The following is a 25,987-nucleotide window of genomic DNA, read 5'->3' on the forward strand; positions in this document are numbered from 1 at the left end:
CTATCTATCATCCTAATTGATCCGTCTATCTATCTATCTATCTATCTATCTATCTATCTATCTATCTATCTATCTATCTATCTATCTATCTATCTATCTATCTATCTATCTATCTATCATCCTAATTGATCCGTCTATCTATCTATCTATCTATCTATCTATCTATCTATCTATCTATCTATCTATCTATCTATCTATCTATCTATCTATCTATCTATCTATCTATCTATCTATCTATCTATCTGGAAAGTATGTTGCGCTCTTCTGATCCAGCTTGTGTGACACTCCGTTCCAGGTTTTTGCTCCTCCTTTCCTTAAAAGCAGTTTGAGTTTAAAGCGCAGAGAAAAACACACCAGTGAGTGAAACACGGATCAGAGCGGCAGACGCGGATCTCAGTGCGGTACAGTGAGTGTGTCCAGCCGAAAAGAGGATGGAGGACGAGCCGCAGGAGACCCTGGACTAACGGAGGGTCTTTACATTTTTACATGGAACCTGTTTGTGTTTTCCTCAAAGAGTGGATTTTATGTTCAAACACTACATGAGAAAATGCCATTTGCCAAACGGATCGTGGAGCCCCAGTCGTTGTGCCGACGCATAGAGACAGATGAGGAGGGTTTACAGCTCCAGGACCTGTGCACCATCAGCAATGTGGCTCTGTCTCGGACCCTGCGCCAGCTGTCCGACCTGGCCAAACACGCCTGCTCGCTCTTCCAAGACCTGGAGCACGAGTTGGTCTCCACGAACCGGCGCGTTTGGGCGCTCCGGGATAAAATAAACAGGATCCAAGTGACCACCGAGGCGCTCGACCCCAAACAGGAGGCAGTGCGTAAGTATCCCTCACTTGATTTGAGTTTGGAGTTGCACTTGTATCCAAAAAAGTGACTTAAGTGTTCATTTACTGCAAGTTCGGTCCTTAGAAAAGTTTTTATTCGGTGCGCATTTGTGATCTATGATGGAAGGTTTGAACTTGCAATCTTTCGGTCTCCAGCTCATCCTTGTAACCTCTTGGGTACAGTACACATACAGCCCTTTAAAGGTATCACTGTTGAGTTTGAGTGTTATGTAATGATAATGCAAATATGTTTTATCCTCTGCGCATGTTTTGACTCCGGAGCGCAGGAGTGGTGTGGTCTAGTGGTTAAGGGTTTACGTTGGTGACCTAAACCTGTGGCTTTGAACACATCATGAGGTGATTCATGAACTATGAGCAGTAAAGACTTGACAGGTTACTGCATAGGGAACATAAAGTAGTGAAAGTTGGTTTATCCAGTGGAGGACAGCACAGAGGGGCGTGTGCCCTGTTCGCACCAGATGTCATTGGAAAAATTAGATTCTTGTTACTGTGAGTGAACTGTATCATCATTTCCGCGTTGGAAAAGAACATACGCATCCAAAAGCGAAACAATCCTGCGCTGTTTCTCCTGGTATGTGTGTATGATGCATCAATAGAGAACTTTATTGGGGTGGTTTGTGTGATGTAATGCGGTGCGTCTATAAGAGTTTGATCTACAGTATCAAATGGACCTGCTAGAGTGAAAGAAACTTTTTTTCTCCGTTTTAGTAGGTTTAATATATATTGCTTGAGAAACATAATATTAAAATTAGATTTATGTATCATTATTTTTATATTATTTGTAATTAATTAATTTTATTTATATAATAAAGTTTAATGTGTAAGACGTTTCTATTTCTTTATTTTATTTATATAAATGAAATTATAATAAAAAATTATATAATATATATATATATATATATATAGCATATTTAATAATATAAAACATTAATAATAATAATAATTAATTTTAATAATTTTATTTTAATCACATTCATTTATTTAATTTTATAATTATTTTGTATCTATATTATTATAACTGGCAAGTGTTGAGTTTAATGTGTAATATGTTTCTATTTTATATATATATATATATATATATATATATATATATATATATATATATATATATATATATATATATATATATAAAATAGCCTATTTAATATTATAAATCATATTTATTTTTATTATTAATTTATTATCATTTTAATTTTAAACACATTCATTTATTTTATTTATTTATATAATTATTTGTTTTATTATCACAATCATGTGATGTGTTTATGTGTATGACATTTCCATGATTTTCTTTATTCAATAAATTATATCTTTAAATATTTAATATCAGAAACATATATTTTTTATTATTATTACTTGAGTACTATGATTATTTATATTATTCTAAACACATTTGAACATTCCTAAATCACAAATTAATATGATAATATTTTAATAATAATTAATTTGTATTTATTTATTTATTTATTTATGTATTCATTAATTTTATTTATTTATTTTATATCATTATAATTTTTATTTTATTATCCCAGTCAGGTGATGTGATCGTGTTAAATGTGTAAGACACATTTAAATGATTTTTCTTTATTTGGAAAAAAATGTTTTAAAAATATATAATGCAAAATAAAAAAAAATATTTATTTGTATTACTACTTAATTATTATTCAAATTTAAAAAATTTTTAACCACATTTTAAATATTCTTATATCACATATTAACATGATAATATTGGAGACATCTCCAAACATTTTGTATGCAAGAAAAGCTCAGGGTGTCCTCTTTAAGATAGACCAGGGTAAAAATCAGTGGCATGTACGACTTAGAAAATTGAATAAAAAAAACACACATGCAACTGTTGTGGACAAGGGTGGAGGAAATATTTAAAAATTGCCAGGGAAAAAAATTGGTAATATTGGTTGCTTTGCTCCAGAAAGTGGATGCAAATGATTTAACAGACTTAAGGAAAGCTCACATCTTGCAATGTAGAGTTGACGTGCACACTAGAAAACAAACTTTACCCAAGCTGGAGGAGCCAAACATTTACCTGATAAAGACACACCATGATTTCATCGGCTGGTTGCCATCAAAAGTGGGTCTTTCTGTCAGGTTATGCTGTCTTTCTAGGGACCTATTGTCACCTTGAACAATCGTTAAACCTTAAATCTCCTAAAATAGTGGGAAATGTTCGATTGTTATAGATGACACCCTCCATTGCGCTGCTAAAGGGTTTCTACCTCTCCAGTTCATCTGAATCTCTGAATAGTGTGACCACTTCAGTCATGCGCCCTTGGGGTCAAAGAAGTATGGCCTTACATAAAGTCCAATAGAAGCCTTAGCCATGTTCGTAACACAAATATTGTTCCCATTTGCCTTTCAGCCAGCCATCCTGTGCAATACCTGAACAAATGGCTGTATTTTAGCCAAGGGCCTCTCGCTTCCCTTTACCCTGTTGTTTGGGGTTAGAGGTCACCATACACCTCATCCAGCACTAGTACCAGTACCTGAGGGTTGTTTGGGGTCAGGCAGACAGTTTTCCTCATTTATCAAAAAGATTGGGATCTTTTGCCAGTGACATTCAGCTAAAATTATGGTAATCAGTCAAACCGACCCAAAACCAAAGGAAAAAAAATACCAAAGACTTTTTGAAGGAGGGACCCCAGCTATTCCTAGGGACCAGATTAGAGACTTAGGTTGGACTCTTTTGACTTGGGCCTGTAAGCAAACACCTAGAACACCCTAGCAACACCCTAGCAACACCTTGGCAACCACCAACAAAACCCTGGCATCTTGCCAAGCAAGCACCACTCGCATTTTCAGTTTTTTGAGCTTACACTTGGTATTTTCAGTGCTATGCTAGTTTCAATTCAGAGGAACTTTTGAAGTCTTTGTTTTTGTTGTGCTAATGATATATTGAATGGATTTGTGTACATCCTCCCCCTACACCGTAATTACCCACAATCATCCTTTTCATAGTAATGATGGTCTCGGATACCCTTAAACAACAGAGAAGCTAATATGAATGTGAATTAGTGCAAATGTGTATGGGCTCTAAAAGGGGCAATCAGCATGGCCGCACTAGGATCTGTTTACATTGTCCCTGCTGCACATGGCATTTTGACCCTGTGTGTGTGCTTCAGTGTGTGTGCGCACGCTCTCCTCATGTCTGTGATGCCAGGCATGATGATGCTGACACAATTAGGTCAAACATGGCATACACACTGTTTGCACATGCTACCTAAGCCTCATTCCTGTTAACCCCCCCACCCTCTCCCTCTCTCTCTCTCTCCCTCTCTCTCTATCTCACTCTCTCATTTAAACATGCCCTCATATTTTCCCCATATCTCAATAGACTGTCTGATGTGTATTCTAATAGTAGTTTTGCTATTCTAGAAATGGGTTAAATACACCATGAATACACCAACATTTTATATCTGTAATGTGACATATTTCAGTGTGAAATTGACTATTCAGTGACAAAATATTGAAGGGTGGGGCCTGTTTTCATTTCTATGGATTTGATTGACTTGTAAAAAGCAGGCTATGATATTATTGGTTAATATTGTTTTTCCCCAACCACATGACCTTGGTGACATCAGCAGAAAAGAATAGTTGTTTTATAGATGAACCAAAGGACATTTCAAAGACCAAGGGCATTTACTGAGAAAAATATAAAAGTCATGTTAACTTCAAAGGAATGTTCAGAACTCATTACAAGTTATATGTGTAGAATATTCGTTTAAGGGGAGTGGTAGTGTAGCGGTTAGCGTGCTGCTCTGCGAACCTGGCAACCTGAGTTTGATTCCCGCTCATGGCCAACACCAGTGACGATTATCTGAACTGGTCTCGGGCCTCCCCTAGGTTGACTCAGCCTAAAATGAGTACCTGGTGTGGTGTGTAAACATCGCCACTGGGGAGACAAAGGCGGTCGGGCGTGGTGCTGGCCACCCACCCCTCGTGTACCGTTCCGGCCTTCATAGGTGCTCGCTAACAGCACTTGCCCCTACAGTCTGTTAAGGCTAAATGGGGGATCTTTGATTATCAACATTATACCACAAATGCTGCCGATTGAGTTGAACTGTATTTGTACTGAACCCAGAATATTCGTTTAAGGCTAGACGAGAACGGTCCATCTGTGTTCATGAAAACAGTTTGTGTAGCACTTCCACTTATCCCATCGCATTCACTGTGTTTTGTGTGAATGGCCTAAAAATGTCGAATTGTGTGTGAGTAAATGTGCTAACATTTTGGAGGGACACATGACAATGAGGCAATGATGTGCGTCTGGGCCTTCCAGATTAGCATCTCTGTGGAAACGAGACAAAACCCCTGAATGTGGTGGGTCACCCATGACTGTTCTTTTCTCAGTTCACTAAATCATCCCGCGGACAGCTAAAACTCCTCATCATTTTCATTTCAAGGCAGGACATTAATGTGTATGTCCTTTTGGGGTTTGAGTGAATGTCAGAGAATCCAAGACAAATTGACCCCAAACAAAGGCTATGAAAAGCCAAGTTAATGGTATAACGGAGGGTTAAAGTTGAGGAACATGGCCTTACAAAAAAGTACTGTGTATTTAAAGACTTCATTTCCGACCTCAAACAGAAAGAAAGTCTTTAGAACACGAGGGTTAAAGAAATTAGTTTAGATGTTTCCTCACTTTCTTGTTGGTTTCTCTCTAGTCTCACTTGTTGTGTTGAGTCAGGCCCCCTGGGTGGTTTATTTGGATAAAGTATGTCCATAATTCAGCAAGCCTCACACATGTAAATACATGGTACATCTGCTTGCTGGGATCAGAGACAGTGCTGGATGTATTAGCTTACCCTGAATTGCACACACATGAACAAACATAGCGGAGGAGATAAGAGAGAGTTTATAGAAAGGTAGAAACAGAGAGGGAAATGTAAAGGAATTAAAAGGCTGGGTGTGTTTGGAATAGTATGCTACCATACTATTACTAGTACCGTACTACGAGACACGTTTCAGACCTACTATGTTTGTGTTTTTTAGTTCCAGTGATGTGTAATAGCTTGTGGAGTGTGTTTAGTTCTGTTCTTGGAAAAGGGTATCCGCCATTCATACAGTTTAATTTCTTCCCTCAGGAAATGTCTGCAGCTCCAGAGTCTTGTCGGAATAATCGTATTTACGAGATGAACGCGAACACAAAGTTGTAATTACCAGTGGGAAACTCACAATTTTCCATGATTGGAAAATCATTGGGGTGTGTCAATTTATCTTAATGGGATCAAATTGGTTTTGGACATAATTAAAGTTTATTTGTTTCAGATGCCAACATTGATAATCCGTCACAAGTCATTTGAATGTATGTTCCTCAAATATCTACCAAATCAACAGAGTTGCAGCTTTCGGAGGGGGTTAATTGAAGATATGGAATGCAGGGAACCTCCATTGGCTGAGATAAGCCACTAATAGTGTCACCAGTACAATGGAGGTTATCTGTTCTTTAACTGGAGTAGTTTAAGAGAAGATCTGACCCATCAGCTGGAATGCATACTTCAAACTTCCTGAGAGATTACTGGAGATTTTGTGCTGTAATTCTTTCACATGTCTAAATGGGACTGTTAATGTCATGCCAACTCAAAAACAAAAACAAGGAAGTAAAGAAAATATGTGGGTGGTGCTGGTTGATGGGTGTCTCTGAGTGATTTAGTATTGAGATAGACAAGTCTGTCTGTCTGTCTGTCATTTTTCATCCATCCATCCATCCATCCATCCATCCAATCTAAATCTAATGTAATTGCTATCAAGCTAGCTAAGCCTAAACCTGTCTGTCTGTCTGTCTGTCTGTGTGTCACTTTTCATCCATCCATCCATCCATCCATCCATCCATCCATCCATCCATCCATCCATCCATCCAATCTAAATCTAATGTAATTGCTATCAAGCTAGCTAAGCCTAAACCTGTCTGTCTGTCTGTGTGTCACTTTTCATCCATCCATCCATCCATCCATCCATCCATCCAATCTAAATCTAACGTAATTGCTATCAAGCTAGCTAAGCCAAAACCTGTCTGTCTGAATTTCTTTGTGTCACTTTTCATCCATCCATCCATCCATCCATCCATCCATCCATCCATCCATCCATCCATCCAAGCTAAATCTAACCTAATTGCTATCAAGCTAGCTAAGCCTAAACCTGTCTGTCTGTCTGTCTGTGTGTCACTTTTCATCCATCCATCCATCCATCCATCCATCCATCCATCCATCCAATCTAAATCTAACGTAATTGCTATCAAGCTAGCTAAGCCTAAACCTGTCTGTCTGTCTGTCGTTCTCGCCATCTCCCCATCATGACTTATCTCACCTTTACCAAAGTTCTTTACCAAATTCTATTCCCTGCCGTAGAACTCCCCTCGCCCCTGTGTTCATTTTTTCAGTCACAGCAAATCAATCCCTGTGGTGCTCCAGGGTGTGTTTTTTACCTCTCCGTTGTGAATTAAATATGACGACATGGGGCTGAAGTGTGTGGCTGTTTAATGCAGCTCTCATGTAAGGGTGTGACTGCAGGCTCAGCATGCATTATGCATTGCACGCTTCTTTACAAGCAGCCAGAAGTTTCCTCATCTCACACGCATTGGTTGCAGCGTGTTTTGGGGGGTCTGAATCACCTGACAACAAACACCTTGTTCTTCCTCCATTGCATCACTCTGTTTTCATCTCCTCCAGCTGCTATTGGTCCCCCACTGTTTTTGGGAGAAAGAGGGGCGGGAGGTAGTGCTCGTGTTGTCACGCGTCTCTGAGCTGCCAAGCTAAACAGGGAAGGCAGTGAACGCATTTGTTATGCAACATTTAGAGTAGTCCAACGGGGCTGGAGGCAACTTTCTCTCTTGAGCACTCTCTGCAGTAAATTCTGCATAGTAACAGCCTAGAGGTGAAACATGTCTAACCTTCTCACTGAGGACTCAGACTGCAGCTGCACGCTTATTGTCTTCCTTCCATTTTTTGGTTTCTCCTTTATGTATTTGGGTGTGTCTTCAACTAGGAGTACTTTTGGCCCTGTGGATGTTTAGAATAAATAAAAAAAATTGATAAAATTAATTAAAACACACTTTTCACAATCACACTAGTTTGCTAATTTGTCTGCTAACAACGTCCTGCAGTGGATGTACATGAATCACAGGAGAATTCTGTCATTTTTGGCATTTTTTTTCTGAACCAACAAATATCTTTTCCACCACATCTTTTATGATGTCTTGTGTTTGATAACAGTCTGGGGTGGAAATTAGGGCTAGGCATTAAAAGTGTTTTTTTTTTTTTTTTTTTATCAGAGGAACCATCATTTTAACCAAATAGCCATTGAAGCCAAGTAGACTGAATATTTTAATAAATTAAATGAAAAATAAAAAAATTATAAAAGGCATGTTTTTTTACTAAATCAACACAAGGAAGAATAATGTTTAACCATTTTCATTTAGATAAATTTTTTTTTTATGGATTTTAGACTCCAGATATCACAATGTTACCCTCTGGGCCTGGGTAGCTCAGCGAGTAAAGATGCTGACCACCACCCCTGGAATTGCGAGTTCGAATCCAGGGCATGCTGAGTGACTCCAGTCAGGTCTCCCAAGCAGCCCAATTGTTCCTAGGGAGGGTGGAGTCACCTGGGGTAACTTCCTCGTGATCGCTATAATGTGGTTCTCGCTCTCGGTGGGGCGCGTATTGAGTTGTGCGTGGATGCCGCGGAGAATAGCATGAAGCATCCACACGCGCTATGTCTCCGCGGTAATGCCCTCAACAAGCCACATGATAAGATCTGTGGATTGACGATCTCAGACGCAGAGGCACCTGAGATTCGTCCTTTGCCACCCGGATAGAGAGGAGTCACAGTGCTACCATGAGGACTTAGAGTGCATTGGGCATTCCAAATTGGGGAGAAAAAAATAATTTTTTACCCTCTGAGCGTGCATATAAACTTGAATGAGATTCTCTCAATTTCTCATTCTCTCTCTCTCTCTCTCTCTCTCTCTCTCTCTCTCTTAAAAGCATACTCATGCAGGTCTGGGCTGATAAAATATGGCTGTTAATTATAGCTGGATATCAAAGACTTATCTTTCTCTTCTAAATATGTGCCTACTCTCTCAATGCTGAGGTCATACCCCCACGTTTAGGACCCCCAGGGGACACAGGGGCCAGACAGAGCAGAGAAAGGTTAAACTAAAAGCAAGTGTTAAAAAGACACTTTAAGTATGTCTGCTTCAAAAAGGCAAGTGAAAACCTTCCCCTCAAGCTCTACTGATAGAGCTTTGCATGCATTAGATTGTATGCATTTTTAGGGTGCATTTACTTAATGTTCTTGCATTCAGAAAACATTAACCGGAGCGCAACAGAATGAAACGGAGTGCAGGGATATTGATGCAATTTATGAAAGTTGGACCATTTTTTGCTTTGCGGTGCCGCCTTAAAAGCACAAAAGACTGTTTGTTTATGTGCAATCCAGCATGGGATTCTGAGTTTGTGATAGAAGGTTCTAAAAACCTAGCACTTCCACTTTCCCAGCACTGGAAGTGGTTAGAATGAGTGACGGATGGAATGGGAGAAGGCTCGTGTGGACTGACTAGTTTGTATATTCTTTGTTTGATGTCAGAAAACATGGCCGCATCGCTGCAACAGTAAGCTCTGACGGTAAAGACTTTAAACTTTTATTTGGTGATTGTTTGAATGTTTGCAACATAAAAAGACTATTTGAGAAGCTGGATCATTATGACATCCGCTTCAGTCCCTCTTTTGCTGGTTTTATTGTACGCGTCTAAGCACAGCCTAGAGTAATCACACCAGTTTGATTGCACGTGTGAAAGGGTTAACTAGTTGCCGAGTTTATTAGACAAACATTGTGTCCTATACCGTAAGCCTACTGTGGTATGTGGTGGTGGCGTAGTAGACTAAATCACAGAACTGGTAAGCAGAAGGTTGCTGGTTCAATCCCCACAAAGCCACCACCATTGTGTCCTTGAGTAAGGCAGTTATCTCCAGGTTGCTCTGGTGGGATTGACCCAGAAATAATTGCACTGTAAGTTGCTTTGTATAAAAGCATCTGTCAAATGCATAAATGTAAATGTATGTGTGAGAAGAAAGTTGTTGGTACACCTTGTATTCTTCTTAGTCATTTTACCCTGAAATTAAGTGATAAATTAAACCAGGTTGTATTATTTCAAAGTCACTTTGGTAATAAATGAATCACAGATTTATGGTTACTGGCTGTGTACACACTCATCCGCACACACTCGGTTGAACCCAAAGTCATCGCCCTTGTCTGGTAGGATGGTTTTGGTCTTTTAAGGACAGCTTCTGTCTCTTTGAAGTGGTTTCAGTGAGCTGTTCATTCATATGAAGCAATTTAAATCCAGCTGATTTACAGGAAACCACTTTTACACCCAGAAAGGCTGCACATACACATTTTTAAACTGAGAGTGATGAAGGGTATGATGGGGAAAGAGGTAGAGGTCAAAGGTTAAAGGGAGGATTTGGGAATGTTTACAGTTTGAGAGTTCCCCGAGCATGAACAGAAAGAGGTTGTGTTTGTGTGGTGGACAAAATGATCCCTTGAAGTTAAATCTGAAATCTGACAAAAACCTTCTTTTGAGAATGCTTGTCAAAAGTTTAGTTTAGATAGCTTGGTAAACATTTGTATGCGTGAATGATGAGTTGGTGTTCCTGTGGTGGAGTGTGAAAGGGAGTGAGTGCTTTTAAGAGATGAAACTTGATTCTGGGAAAGGTTGTGACCTCTCCTAATAGTCCTTGCTTTGTTTGCTTGGCCTCCAGGTGTATATCCATGCAAAGTTGATGGGCATTCTCAGAGGAAAGAAAGTTGAAATGGGGATCACTTTAATATCTCAGTTATTTCTCCTAGACAGCAATGAGATTATGCAAATTGAGACTTTTGCTGTAATCTTACATGTTTCCTCGAGAGTTTCAGAAGAGAGCTCAACCATGTCAACCAGCCATCAAATTCTTCCACAGACCAAATTATCTTGGCTCTGCCATCCACATTCATTTTATAACTGTATACTCTAACTGTATGCCAAAAAGTCTCATTCACTTGTCCGCTGGTACATATAGTCCCGGAGTGTATTAAGGTAAACTTATTTAGCGTGCTGTCCAAAGCTGAGGGGCTTGAGCTCAGAGATCCCCCCGTCCCCATAGTATTGGACTAAAGTTAGAAATGGAAATACTATTTGAAATAATTGGTATAGGCATTATGAAATATAAAGGTGGAGGTATGGCTAAAGAATTGTCACTAGTGTGAGGGAAGCAACAGCTTATATATACTTGGGATAAGATTGGCAGGCCTACACGTAAGGATATAGCTGCAGGCAGAGCTCCAAAAAGGGGCGGGAGCTCCAAACTGCTAGCAAAGATCTAGGGAGCCCCTAAGTAACCTAACCCTTTCCCTAACCCTAACTGTGAGTTGAAGTGATGCCCCCTATTGGAGTAACCCCACCCCCTTTTAGAGACCTCCGGCCTGCAGCTATACCTACTTAGATGAACATGCTTTTCCTGAACGTGTGTTTGGAACTTTATTTTGTGTCTATTTTTACTTCTCCAAAGGAATTTTAGGAGAAACACCCGAGACAAAGTTGATACTTAAATGAAACTCCAATATTTTTCCAGAGTTGTGTGTGTGTGTGTGTGTTTGTGTTGCAGTAGTAATCAACCAGATTCTGTTAAAATTAACCAGACACACCCCTCCAGACAGCCAGAACTCTATTCTAATCCTATAATCTCTGTAATTGCACATCTCTATATGTAATAAATGCTGATTCCTCTCCCCTGTGCGTGAACACTTTGACTTAAGGTAAACCAGAGGAACAAGGTTGAGCCCTACCAAGCTGCACACTTCCTGTGTGACCTGAGACTACAGGGTGGAAACCCAACACCTGTTTGTTTTTGTAAAGGTGTGTTTCTTAATGCAATGAAGGTTGCCCAGGTGCCAGTGTAGACCTTACTTTATTCTCCTCATCTGAGGGTGTGTAAACTCTACATACACACTACTGGTGCTGAAATCTTAAAAGGATAGATCACCCAAAAATGAACATTCTGTCATCATTTACTCCCCCTCAACAGATAATGGTGTGTGTCTGTTGTTGTGTATCATGGCGGACTTTGAAAGGAATCTCTTAACCGTTGACTTTCTGTGCTGGATCAACTCTTCTCCTTTCCACACCTTAACAACACAATAGCAGAGAGCACACCTTCACACACAAATGCAACTTGATCCATTTACAAGTGGCACTCAATAGATATCTCAGTGAATGTCAGGAATCTTCAAGCCCAGATCCGTTTTAAACACACTTACAACATCAGTCAAAGCGAGTAGTAATTTAGCAGACACTTTTTTCCAGAAACATCATGCAAGTACGCGTTCGTAGATGCGATTGCTTGGCCAACGCACTGATCATGCTTAATGTGTGTTGTTATTATTCAAAGTAAGTTGTTATAAATATATTGACTTTAACGTACTTGCCCAGCAATCTCTTCAAACTGTTGCTCCAGGGTGACAGTAGTTAACTTGAAGGAAAAAACTCAGCATAGAAGCAGACAGCTCATACCAATGTCCACTTTTGTGCCCATTGTGGCAGTGTTGAGAATGCAACTCCTACTTGCATTTAGTTATGACATATTTTGGAACGCAGGCTTGCATAACTAGAAGCGTATGAGTTTACGTACTTGCCTAGAGAATTTTCCAGCCTTTGCCGCTTCAATACGGGGACAAGAGGCCTTTAATATGGATAGCATGACAAGTCTGTGATCGTTGCGTGCTTTGTTGACATCACATGCCGGCATGATATGCATATGTGGAATAACAGAGGATTGTAAAGGACACACTCAGGGCTGTTGAATGCCTTTCAGTGTATGTCAGGTATTTTTGTCACTCTGTCATCTCCTTTTGTCTTGTTTCAGTGTATGTTTTTGTTGTGATGACAGATCATCTCCTGTATGCTGACCTGTCCAGGCAGTGCCTGCTTTAGAAAGCCGCGGTTTCCATGCTGCTGTTCGGGGTTTGATGGAGAGGGACCCCCCTGTGTAATTTTCCCTCTGAAAAATGACTGTTATGACTTTGGCCTCCATACTCCATACGTGACATCAAAGGCATTCCTTTAGCTCTCTGTACTCTTAGATGTGCCCCCCAACACACACACACACACACAATCAGAGGCTCTTGTCTGTGATTAGATTGATGAAAATGAGGGGTGTGTTCACAGACGTGTCATTATGAACGCTGTGTCTCATAACTCAGTCTGTCGTCTGTGTCTCTCCTCAGTCGCTCAGAGACCTCCAGCAAACCTCTAATTACTGCATACATGTGTTTAATGTCTTCACAGCATGTCTCTATCCTGTACTCCTCTTCTCTTCTCTTCTCTTCTCTTCTCTTCTCTTCTCTTCTCTTCTCTTCTCTTCTCTTCTCTTCTCTTCTCTTCTCTTCTGGTCTTGTCTGATAGGACACTCCAGGCTTACACACGTTTTTAATATTAGGGCCAGAATCCACTGTCTTTGAAGCATATTTTATAGGATTGCACTGGTTTTAATTCCTTGAGGAAATTGTTTTATTCAGTGGCAGCAGCTCTTCTGCTCTCGTCTCCTCTCTTCTTTTTCCCTCCCATTTGATCTCTTTAGCTGTTATTTCGTCTCTTCTGGTCTCATCTCTTGTCCTCACGTCTCTTCTCATCTTCTCTCCTCTTCTCATCTTGTCTCATCTCATCTACTTTCTTCTTTTCTCTTCCCTTCCCTTCCCTTCTCATCTCCTCATGTCTCCTCTCTTCTCTTTCCCTCCCATTTGATCTCTTCACCTCTTATCTTGTCTCTTCTGGTCTCATCTCTTGTCCTCATGCCTCTTCTCACGTCTCTTCTCATCTTGTCTCCTCTTTTCTCATTTTGTCTCATCTCATCTCCTTCTTTTCTCTTCCCTTCCCATCTCATCTCTTCTCCTCACGTCTCCTCTCTTCTCTTTCCCTCCCATTTGATCTCTTTAGCTCTTATCTCGTCTCCTCTGGTCTCATCTCTTGTCCTCACGTCTCTTCTCATCTTGTCTCCTCTTTTCTCATCTTGTCTCATCTCATCTCCTTTCTTCTTTTCTCTTCCCTTCCCATCTCATCTCTTCTGCTCTTGTCTCTCTCTTTTTTCTTCTGCTCAAATCTCCTCATTTCTCTTCTCTACCCCTCGTGTTTCATCTCCTCTGCTCATGTCTCTTCTCATCTGGTCTCCTATCTTCCCCCGTCTCTTCTCCTTTCTTCTCTCTTAGTCCCATCTTTTGTTGTCTTCTCCCTTCTCCTCATTTCTCTTCCCCACATGTCTCATCTCATCTGCTCTCATTTCTTCTCCTCACATCTCATCTCGTCTCGTGTCCTCTTCTTACTTCTTCTGCTCTCGTCTCCTCTCTCTTTTCACATTTCATCTAGTCTTCTCTCATCTCCTCATTTCTCGTTTCTTTTTCTCCTCACGTCTCATCTCATCTTCTCTTCTCTTCTCTGGTTTTGTAGGTTGTTGATGTAACCTGATGAAAAGCTCTTTATGTTGTGTGGTTTGTGAACTCTGCAGTGGTCCGTTCATTGGAGTCTCTTTCTCCACGGCAGCTTAAGAAACATCTAAAGCAGATTATCCTCATCAAAGCTCTGGAGACCTGCCTGACCTCCTCACACCCCTGCAGTAGCCAACCTGGCCTCCTCTCTTTCTCACTCTGTCTTGCACAGCGGTGCGTCTCACAAATCAGATCCTAAAATGTGCTCCTCCTTCAGGTTTTCCTTTCATTCTCTTTCTATCACTTTTTTCCTTCACTTATTCCTTTGCTTTTTTCTCTCTTTCTTAACTTCACTCTCACTTTCTTTCTTTTGCTCTTTTTATCACTCTTTCTTTCTTTCCTTTCTTTTTTTACTTTTACTCTTCTTTCTTTCTTTAAAATGTTCTTTCTTTTACTTGTTCTTGAATTCTTTAACTCTTTCTTTCTTCTTTCTTTCTTTCACTTTCACTTTCTTCCTTTTTTAACTTTTTCTTTCTTCAACTTTTTTCTTTATTTTTCTTTATTCTTTCCTTTTTCACTTTAAATGTTTCTTTCTTTCTTTCTCTTTCTTTCTTTTGCTTATTCTTTTTTCTTTCTCCATCTTTCACTTTTATATTTTTATTTCTCTCTTTATGTCTTTATTTCCTTCTGTCTTTCTTTTGCTCTTCCTGTCTTTTACTATTATAAATAAAAATGATTTCTCTTTCTTTCTTTTGCTTATAAATTTTCTTTCTTTCTTACCAGAGTTCTCCCATAACTACGAGAGGCTTAAATGTTATGTAACTGTATTATGCAGGCAAATGAGAGCTTGTCATACCCTGCCCTTCTCAGTAGAGAGAGAGAGAGAAAGAAAAGGATCGCTGGTTATAGTCAAAAGTGAAGACACTTTGGAAGTGAAAACAGCTCCATAATGTCACAGTAAAACTTTCCATTTGCATTTCCTCAGAATGAGTGCTGGTGAGCACAGCCAGAGAAACCTGTCATCAAGACAAGAGAGCACGAGAATGAAAGAAATAGAGGGAGGGAGGGATAGATAGATAGATTTAAGAGCTGCAAGGAATTCCAATTTCCAGAGTATTTGACTCGGTGTGAGGGGAGGGGGGGGAAGCTGGCAAACATTCAGCCAGACTCATGTGAATCTGATAAAACACACACACACACACACACACACACACACACACACACACACACACACACACACACACACACACACACACTTCCAGCCCATAGTATCTCTCTGATGTCATTGCATGATAAACGAGTACATAGCCAACCATTGAGAATAAACAAACCATTAACGACACAGCAAGCCTGTGTTTACTGCGTTTCAAAAGTGGGTGATATTATTAATTTGTTAACCTGCTTGGGTGAAATTGTTAACGAGAACAAATCAAATTCTAAGTGAACTATCCCTTTAACATAACACAGGACTGGCCACATTGGTTATATGTAAATACAGAGGTATTAAGGGTATAGCAGCAGCAGCAGCTTAATTCAAAAGGTCAGAGAGAGGGTGGAAAATGGTTGGGTAAAACTAAACAATGACGGTTTTGGCACAAGATACCTATAAATGGACTTCAATAAATAAAATGCTACAGAAGTGTAGAATATAGCCCCTTTAAAGTCTTGAATCCTTCTATAGCAGGTGAGCTTCACTCATTGTAACCCACAGTGCCAGTAAGTGGGTCCCAGCATGAAGCAGACCCTCTTTTTTCAACGGGGTTAAAAGCTTGTCTTCATAAATCATGTTTATGAGCACACCAGGACAGATGCAGATAAACAACACTTGTGGAAATGTAAAGAAAATTAGAAAAATCACATTTTTGAAATGTATATTATTATGGCACAATATTTGGCTCCTGGAATTGAGTTTTTCAGGGGCTTTGTTTACATGTATTAGGGCATATTTACCATTTTTACAATATAAAAACACACATTGTGCTGTCCATTTATGGAAAACACAATTACTGAAGCGATAAAGTCATTTTGTGACGCTTCTATGACACTTTTGGCTCATGTTTCGACTTGTGTGCTCTTCAGGACTCCTACCCCTGTCCTGGTGCAATGCTCTATCAGTTGAGCTACTGCGCAAGTTAATTGAGCTCGAATAAGCTTTTAAATGTTGTTTGTTATTTAATGCAAACGTTAAAATCACTTTACAAGTCGTTCGTGGTAGTGTTATGACATCATAAGATAATATTGAGCACATTTACATGTGCACCAATACGCTGATGTCTCTCTAAATCAGCTTATTTAAAAAGTTTGAATCCGTGTTAACATGACATTTGAAATAATCACGTAATTCTCTACTTTTGACGTCAAACCGCGAAGAGGCATGCGCGTAACACACGCTCATTGGATGAGCCAGTAAGAACCCTGGGTAAGGTGTTTACATGGCATGTGAAACTGACATAATGGGCAAAAATCTACCTGTATCAATCGGGTTATTCACAACCCATTTATGGCCTTTACGCCAATAAAAGATTGCTTTTACATGACCGCACGTGTTGTCTGTTTATTAAGCATAATTGGAGTAAGAACATGCATGTAAATGCGCTCATTGCGTGAGAAACAGGGTGAAAACTGATAATCTGACGTTTTACTAGTGATTTGTGTGAATGTGACTAAAAGTCAGTGTTGTAGCGCCTCTAAGTGTTCATCTCACCAGGAAACTGCCATGATGCAAACAACAGGCAATTTTGCAGAAATGTAGGTAATGTGATTCTATGAGACCAGGTTGAAAATATCTGTAGCATTTTTGTCCCTTTTGGTGGCATTTGTACCCGGAGCCCTGGTTAATTTCTGCTCGAGTCTGTGGGATCTCAAAATCTCAGCAGATCATTGGCTGGATGTTCAGTCTGTGGTCAGTCACAGCTTTGACAGCCCGTGCCATTTTTTACAATAATGTCCAAGGCTTCTTTTACTGTTGGAAACTGAAATCCGGATCTCGGGAGTCCACCCTGTTACACACACACATGAATACAGGCTGGCTGCCTGCTCGTCTATACCACAACAACATTCCTGTTTGTCTGTATTTCACTCAGTCTTTCCTGTGTGAGATTATCTACAGAGCTGTTTGTTCAGCCCACACAGATCTAACACACTTTTAACCACCTTTTGACCTCATGCATGGTGTGTGTGTGTGTGTGTGTTTGCCTCATATTTGACCCAATCCTGTTCACATGCACTTCATAGTGTGTATGTGTGTATTACATTCTTGTTGAGAATAACTGTGGAACAACTGTGCTGTGATGAGTGTGTGATACATTAACTGTGTTTCTATTAAGGGTTTGTTTTTTTTTGCAAAAAAACAAAAAATGAAAGTGTAATGCATAAGAAAGTTTACCAATAAGATGACAATGCAAATTATCGCTAAAGTGTCGACATAATATTTTTACGCATAAACTCTATTTCATTAATTCAAATGTCACGAAAAATTGGTTTGGAAACACTTTTAGTTGAGAAAATTGGCATTAACACAAAAATATAATGTTACATGACATCATTTACCCCAATCCTTAGCCTGTGTTAATCATGGAGATCAGGTATACATCCTTGAAAGCCAGTTTATTGTACATGAAGCATTACTCGCACTGTTATGGATTGGTCTTAACGGCATACCTGCATCTGCAAACACATCTGCGTCATGACACTTTCAGGAGTGCCAACACAAATATCTCGTGTCATGCACCTGTCATTTCTCAAGTGCACGGAGAACAAATGAATGGCCACTGTTTGTGATTAATTTAATCGCTGTATCCATCCGTTTATTTATTAAAGTTTCTTTTCAACACTATTTAAAATAATAGACGCCAGTCACGGAATTGACCCACAATACAAATAAACATTAGATGCTTTACAAAGATGTTTTAAATTAAAAATAAATACACAATACTTGGAGAAAAGCATCAGTCTGTGTATTTGGAGCACTAACATGTAACCCAATTCTATAAAATTTTTAGAAAATTAATATTGTTAGTCCTATATAATTGCCTTTTCTTTACACAAACGTAAATTAGCTTTACCCTGTTCTGTAGATGAAAAAAGTCGACTGAATGACGTTATCATTATGTGCTAGACTTCAAGATTATAAACTATCAGAACTATGTGTCCAATGCTGAGTTCACTTTCAGAAAATGAGCTTTTGAACATTTTAAAACATTAAAATATTTTACATTTAACCCACTTTACCCCGGATCACATTTACTGCCGCTTCAGAAAATGTAAATTGCGTTATGATGCTAAAATTAATTTGAGAAGACAATCAAGTTCAGCTGGTCATTAAAAGGTTGCTGGATAAATATGCGGGACATAATGCAGTTGTGATGGCGATACTTTAGATTAGATGATTGTTCAAAATATTGAATATCAGGAATGTATCATATATAAACCCTGATATTACACCACATCAATGTTTCTTTAATAGCTGTGCACACATCATATACACATCGATTGATGGTCCTTATACTGAGACAGAAAGTTTCCGCCACTACTTGGTGCAGGTTGCCAGCTTGAACAGGGCCATGACGATTCGCTTTCGGGTCGGAACCGGTGCCAACCGGATAGACGCTACATCAGGACCAATATTACAGTCCCATCAGAAGAACTGCTCCCTTTTGATTGCAATTCCTCTTCTGATTACATTTATTTGTGAAATTAAAATGACAGTAAGCTGGCCAATTTCAATGAATTGTGTCAATATTCTCCCCATTTTACCCAAACTTCAGAGGAAATTTTTTTTGGACATCTGGGAGGCAAAAGGTGCACAATTAGCGATAAACACACATTTCTGAATGGAAATGGCGATAAATCCAAACTTAAGCGACAAAGTGTTTTTTTTAAGCATGACGTCATCACGCAAACCATTTTTATCGATAAAAGGCCATTTGAATAGAAACAGGCAGAAGACAGCAAACATTGTTTACGCATTTTAACTTTGACGATAACAAAACTATAACTAGGTTATAGACATGTTTCTGCTGTCGTCCTTTTGGTATTGGGTCTGTAATAACTGGACTTAAACTAAAAGTGTGGTTGTAAAGCTTCTGTCTTGGATGTCTGAGATTTTTCCAGAAGATTCCACAGACATGAGGTGAACACTTCCTTGTTTCCACTTAAACCAATGCCAGACCACAGGAGTGGATTCGTCTTTCACACACATACACTACCAGTCAAATGTTTGGACACACCTACTCATTCGTTATTAATACTTTACACATTTTATTAAAATAACGTCATCAAAACTCCGAAATAACACAAATGAAAGTGTAGTAATTATGGACAGACAAAAAAGAGAAGTTTAATAAATCTTATTTGTCTAGATGTAGATCTGCACACAAACTTACAGTATTTCAAGCATTTAAGCACAAACCTTTAGATCATTATGATATTTAAGGTCATGAGAACCATACATTCAGTCAAGTTAAAGCACACATTCAGCCTAGTTTCTATTGAATTCTTGATCATTATTAGGGCTGTTAATTGATACAAAATGTTAATCATATTAATTAAGTAATATGTCGATTAATTAATCACATTAATCACTAATATATGCATGTATATATATATATATATATATATATATATATATATATATATATATTTGCTGAGAAAGACCCTCAAATAAAAATAACTCAATATATAATGATTAAATAATTATAAATAGTTCTAATTAAATGATTAAAAACACTTCCGTAGCCCGCTCAGTAGTGGTAAGCACTGAGATGGCAAGTTGAGAGTGCAGGTCAGTAAAGAGCAGAGAGCCAATCAGAACAGTGGGCGTTTACTGTCAAGTCTTAAAGGAGAAGCAGGACCAAAACCAAGCGTTTCTGATAGAATGTCAGAATATGTGTCGAATATGATCGTATTTTACAAATATATGACTCCTTTCTTGTTCATAATCTTTACTATTATTATAAGTGAACCTCAAGGAACATATTAAAATAATAAAACAACTTTTGAGGGCCTGGGAAGTTCAGCGAGTAAAGACGCTGACTACCACCCCTGGAGTTGCGAGTTCGAATCCAGTGCAAGCTGAGTGACTCCAGCCAGGTCTCCTAAGCAACCAAATTGGTCCGGTTGCTAAGAAGGGTCGAGTCACATGGGGTAACCTCCTCGTGGTCACTATAATGTGGTTCTCGCTCTCGGCGGGGCACGTGGTGAGTTGTGCGTGGATGCCGCGGAGAATAGCGTGGGCCTCCACACGTGCTACGTTTCCGCGGTAACGCACTCAAGAAGCCACGTGATAAGATGCGCAGATTGATGGACTCAGACGTGAAGGCAACTGAGATTCATCCTACTCCACCACCCGGATTGAGATAAGTCACTACACCACCACGAGGTTTTAGAGCCCATTGAGTATTGGCCATTCCAATTTGGGGAGAAAAGGGGAGAATTTTTTTTTATTATTAAATTAATAAAACAAGGTATGTTATGACGCCTTTAAAACCTAGAAAACATGTCTTGAGATCCCTGCATTTGGAATTGCGCTCCATCCAGCTACATTTGAACATAAGAACGGGTTCTCATGTTGTGCTGTCGCTAGTGTCAAGCAAGCCTGAGTGCGGTTTGTTCTCTGAACAGCTGCACGTTACCTATTAAGCTGGAGTTTCGCTTACTGCCCCCTGCTGAAAACAAGTGGTGTTGCAAGCTTGGATTGCTCCGATGTAAAAAATATTCTGGAGACATGATTAATTGTGTATTCTTTTTTTACACAGTATTTTTTTTTTACAATTAAACACACTGAATTAACACGTTAAATTGACAACGCTAATTATTATAAATTTTTACCTGAATAATGCCTGAATAATACAGGCAACACGCAACGTTTTTACTCTGTTGGCCGAAGGGCCCACCCAATAGAACATGTTTTTTCTCAGCAAGAACAAACCTGATAGGGAACATTGGTTCAGTCTAGTCATCACTGTTTGCCATTAGAAAAAACTCTGAAATAAACTGCATCTCAAATCGCATCTCCATGTTCCCAGTGCTGCTATAAGAAAGACCTGTACTGCTGATGACCAGTGCTGTTATCAGCAGAACCCCCTCAAGAGCTGCTTATCAGCCTCTTTAACCTATCTGTGATGTGAATGACGGAGTCAAGTGTTGAACGTTTGTGAGCAGGAGGAGGGGGTTTCTGCCCTAAAGAGCGAGAGTGAAAGCAGGAGGCATAGGCTTAATTTCTACGCTTTTAATATCTGTACATTTTATTTCCCTCTCTCTCACTCTCATATCCTACATTTTTGTTGCATTGTATTGTTTTGAAGTCCACTTAAAATGCTCTTGCACCAAAAATAGTCATAATTTAGTTTTAAATTACCATTTTCTACCCCCTCTCTGACCTTTTACAATTAATGCTGCTTTTGCAACTGTACCTGGTAGACTTGCATATTAATTAGGGGTCAAGACCCGAAGGGGCGAAAGACCCCTATTGTGTTTCACTGCTTCTTCTTCTTCTTCTTCTTCTTCTGCTCTTGAGTCTATGACAGCCCATAGAGCCGCTTGGGGGAAAGTTATGAAATTTGGCACACATATAGAGGACAGTCTGATCTGTTACCAAAGCAAATTTGGTGTCTCTACCTCAAACCCTCTAGCACCACCAACTGCCCAAATTTGCACTTATGTTTATGTTAATAACATATGAACTGTGAATCCTAGAAACGAAAATCTTTTTTCCTCTAATTCCTCCTGATATCAGTCATGAACATTTTTCTGCCATTTAAAATTTTCTGAAAAACCTACATTTTCGAACTCGTCCTAGGTTGTTTGTCTGATTTGCACAAAATTTGGGCTGCATCATCTAGAGTTATTCACGACAAAGAGGTATTCACATAATTTTGATAAACCATACCGTTTTCGAATGGTGCTTCAACGAATTTGACGAAGAGCATGCCAAAATGGACATGAGGGTACATCTCTGTAATGCTTTAGCGTATTCATACCAAATGTATTATTTGTCATAGGCACCATGACTTGACGGTGCCTGCTCAGTTTTGGAACAGTGCCACCTAGTGGTCACGAGATATGAAATAAGACAATTTTTGCTTAGAACTTCTGAACAGTTTGTCATAAAATCATAAAATTTGTCTCATTAGTTTCAGTGGGTTATAGCGAGTCCATATGAATAATTCCTAAGTCAGCGATTTTGGATGTCGGCCATTTTGAATTTAGTCATAAAATGCTGTATTTTACGAACGACTTGCCATATCGTTACGAAACTCGGTATGTGTCTTTGCCACCACTCTCTGAAGGGATTCAAAAAGTTACGGGACAGTCATAAATTGTAATGCTAATTCAAAAAATGCTAATATGCTAATGCTAATTTTCTCCTTTTGCCTAAATGTGCCTTTAAATCCGCAATGCTTTGAGGGATTGGGACAAAACTCGGTATGTGTCATCACCATTAGGCCCTGAGGTTACCTGCAGCGTTTTGGCACACTGCCCCCTACTGGTCATGAGATGGCTATCTTTTGGCCGAACGCTTTCCTGCATGATAACCATCATAACCAGATACTACCTGAGCAGATTCAGAACTGTGCCACATACTGGACAAAGAAGTAGTAGCTATTTTTTGTTATTTTTAAAATAAAAGTTTTTTTTTTGTAATTGAACTCCTCATGCACAGTTCATTGGACTCTAACCAAAAACATGTCACAAAGCTTATTTTGCTGCTCATGGCGCCGATAATTGGCTTGATATTGCTGCTTGCAGCTATATTTACCTCTGTTATGACTGACTTACCTCCACATTCTGGTGTAGTTCATCAGGAAGGGCCAAGTTGCTAAATGCGGAACAAGTGTTGATAGGTAAATCTGGGTGGTTACATGCTCATGAGCTCATAGTTGTGACATCATAACCATTACCATTTTGAAGCCTTATTTAAAAAGAGCACGAAAAATCCTGTTTTCCATGAAATATCCTCTTAAAGATTAAATTTGCTCTCTCTTTAGCTTTACGCTTCAGTGTTCTGTATATCTTTATCTTTTTCCGAGTCTTTCATTCCTTCTGCGGTCGTGGCACCAGAACAACCCCTCATTATAAATGCATTGTCCTCTGTTAGTCTGTCTGCATTTCCACTTCCTGTAACTCTTTTCATTCTGTTGTCCATTGAAGTGTTGAGCAATATGATAGAGGAGAGAATCAATGCATTGAAATCACAGACATACAGATGGGTTTGAAAGTCCACAATGACAGTCAGGAGTTTAAAATTTAATCTAAACCTGGGAATCATAGGATTTAGACTTTTTTAAATGAAGACACTGATGTAAAATTAATAAGAAATAATCATTTTCATTTGTGATCTCAGACTTTTAGGCTCCACTGTACGAAAGCGTACCCGAAGCGTGCTATTCTGTTTAATGTTATTCATATATGGTCAATTTATGAATATGAAATCTGAGAATGTTCCAGTAATGCTTCCCATATGCTACATAAAACACATATTAACATACAGCGTGTGTTCTAATCATCTGAGACCTTCCCAAGGTATCTGATATACATCCTAATGTCGTGGATCATCCATTAAACCAAACTGGGGATTTCACTTTCACTCTCTTCCCGCTCACTCACTTTCACACCCTCATGAAGCTGTTTGTGAATTTAGACAGTAATAATAAGGGTCTTGATGGATCGTTTACACACATACACAAACATACACAATGACTTGTACTGTTTCTCATTGGATTATTTGTCCCCGTGTTTGGCTGTGATGTGATGATATGCTGTAACTTCCCAAAAACTACCCTTGAGCTCTTGAAGTGTCCCATAACACAAGCATCTGGTGTCCCGCTCACCTGGAAGTTCATTTTCTCATTGGATTAACTCTAGTTAAATTTGGAATTAAAGGAATAGTTAATCCAAAAATAAAGCTTATTTCATTATTTGCTCACTCTCGTGTCACTCCAAAGCTGAATATCTTTCTTCCGTGTAATACAAAAATAGACATTTTGAAGAATAGCCATAAAAGCACTGGTAAATTTGTCCGTACAACTTGTGCGCTATGTTCCCATTCCTCTGAAGCCATATCATAGTGTAAGAAACAGACTAATATTCTGGATATTTAATTCCTTATATGGTGAGTAAGTCACAGAATTGCCATTTTTGAGCTATTTCTTTTACTGTTTATTTCCACTGAAAATGACTAGTTCAGGTTCACTTTCCATGGAATTCTGATCCACATTTTAATCATGGAGTGGTGGTGGTGTAGTGGTCTAAGCACATAACTGGTAATCTGGTAATCAGAAGGACGCTGGTTTGAGCCCCACAGCCACCACCATTGTGTCCTTGAGTAAGGCACTTAACTCCAGGTTGCTCCGAGGGGATTGTCCCTGTAATAAGGGCTCTGTAAGTCGCTTTGGATAAAAGCATCTGTCAAATGCATAAATGTAAATGTAATCAAGATTTCCTGCACCAAACTGACAGTTGTAATTTAGTTCAACAACTATTTCACACCCTCTCTATGACCCTTAGAATATATATATATATATTTGTTTTGCTACTATACTGTACCTTTAAGACTTTATGTAATTGACCTCTATGGTTTGCTAACTTCAGTGTACCTTTAATCAAGTGGCTCAGCATGCATGCATTGCAAGCATGGGCTTAATGTTAATGAATTAATAATTGTAACAGTAATACTGTTGCGATTTCTGAGTGAGCTGTTTTTGCAGAATTTCAATAAATGTTGTGCGGAGTATGTATAAATAGTTCATTGAATGCTTTAGAAGAGCAAAGAGAATCATGTGTTCCATGATGTGTCCCCTATTCAATAGTTTTGCTCTTTCTTGACACATTTGCTCTTTCTTTAGCATTACATTCAGCGTTCTGTACTGTGCTAAAGTTTTAGGCACTTGTGAAAAGTTTCATAGTGAGGATGTCTTCAAAAATAACGCCATAAATAGTTTCCATTTATCACTTAATGTCATACAAAGTCCAGTAAACATAAAAAGTTAAATCAATATTTGGTGTGACCACATTTGCCTTTAAAAAAGCCCCAATTCTCTACACTCTAAATAAATGCTGGGTTAAATAACCATTGCTGGGTTATTTGGTAACCAAGTGCTGGGTAAATATTGGACAGAACACACAATGGATTATTTTTGACTCAGCTTTTGACACCTGGTCCCTTATCAGGCTAATTAAGCCTCCGAGAGAGCGTTTACGGGCAGCTGTCCGTTATATGTGTGTGTTCGTGTCTTTTGGTTTAAGTTTTTCATTAAACTATTATTTATCTTGTCAAGCCGGCTCTCGCCTCCTCCTTTCCAATAATACCTTTACATATGTCTAAATCAAAGTTTGTTATTTTTGAAAGAGTTCGAAATAACTGTTCTTGAAACATTGTTGGGAGAGTAATGTTTGAACGTTATGGTATGTGTAAATGGATCTGTTATTTTCGATAGAGTTTGAAATAATTCTTTCTACAACATGTGAATGTTCTTTGAACGTTTATTTGTGAATGTTCTTGTAAACTGGTTTTGTTGGGGTGATGGAGGAGTCAGGAGACAATGAGGCAGGTTCAAGGTTAGTACCTTTAATTTGCACTTTTCACATACGATGGTAACCGTCGTTACAATTATTTCTATCTCAGTACAGGGCACATGTTGCCACTCTGGCTGTCGTGCTTGACA

At 39.0% G+C, this 25,987-nt stretch overlaps 1 protein-coding gene across 1 annotated transcript in view; it reads left to right on the top strand.

Moving 5' to 3' along the window:
• The first annotated feature begins 412 nt into the window (after positions 1–412).
• The window catches only part of LOC127619327 (actin remodeling regulator NHS-like), a 125,704-nt gene continuing 100,129 nt past the window's right edge, over positions 413–25,987 (top strand). Inside the window, exon 1 of the mRNA XM_052092209.1 lies at positions 413–827. Within this exon, the coding sequence (XP_051948169.1) occupies positions 548–827 (280 nt within the window). The 5' untranslated portion in view covers positions 413–547. The remainder of the gene's footprint in view (positions 828–25,987) is intronic.

This window comes from Xyrauchen texanus, chromosome 25 (genome assembly GCF_025860055.1).
Source record: "Xyrauchen texanus isolate HMW12.3.18 chromosome 25, RBS_HiC_50CHRs, whole genome shotgun sequence".
Taxonomy (NCBI): Eukaryota; Metazoa; Chordata; class Actinopteri; order Cypriniformes; family Catostomidae; genus Xyrauchen; species Xyrauchen texanus.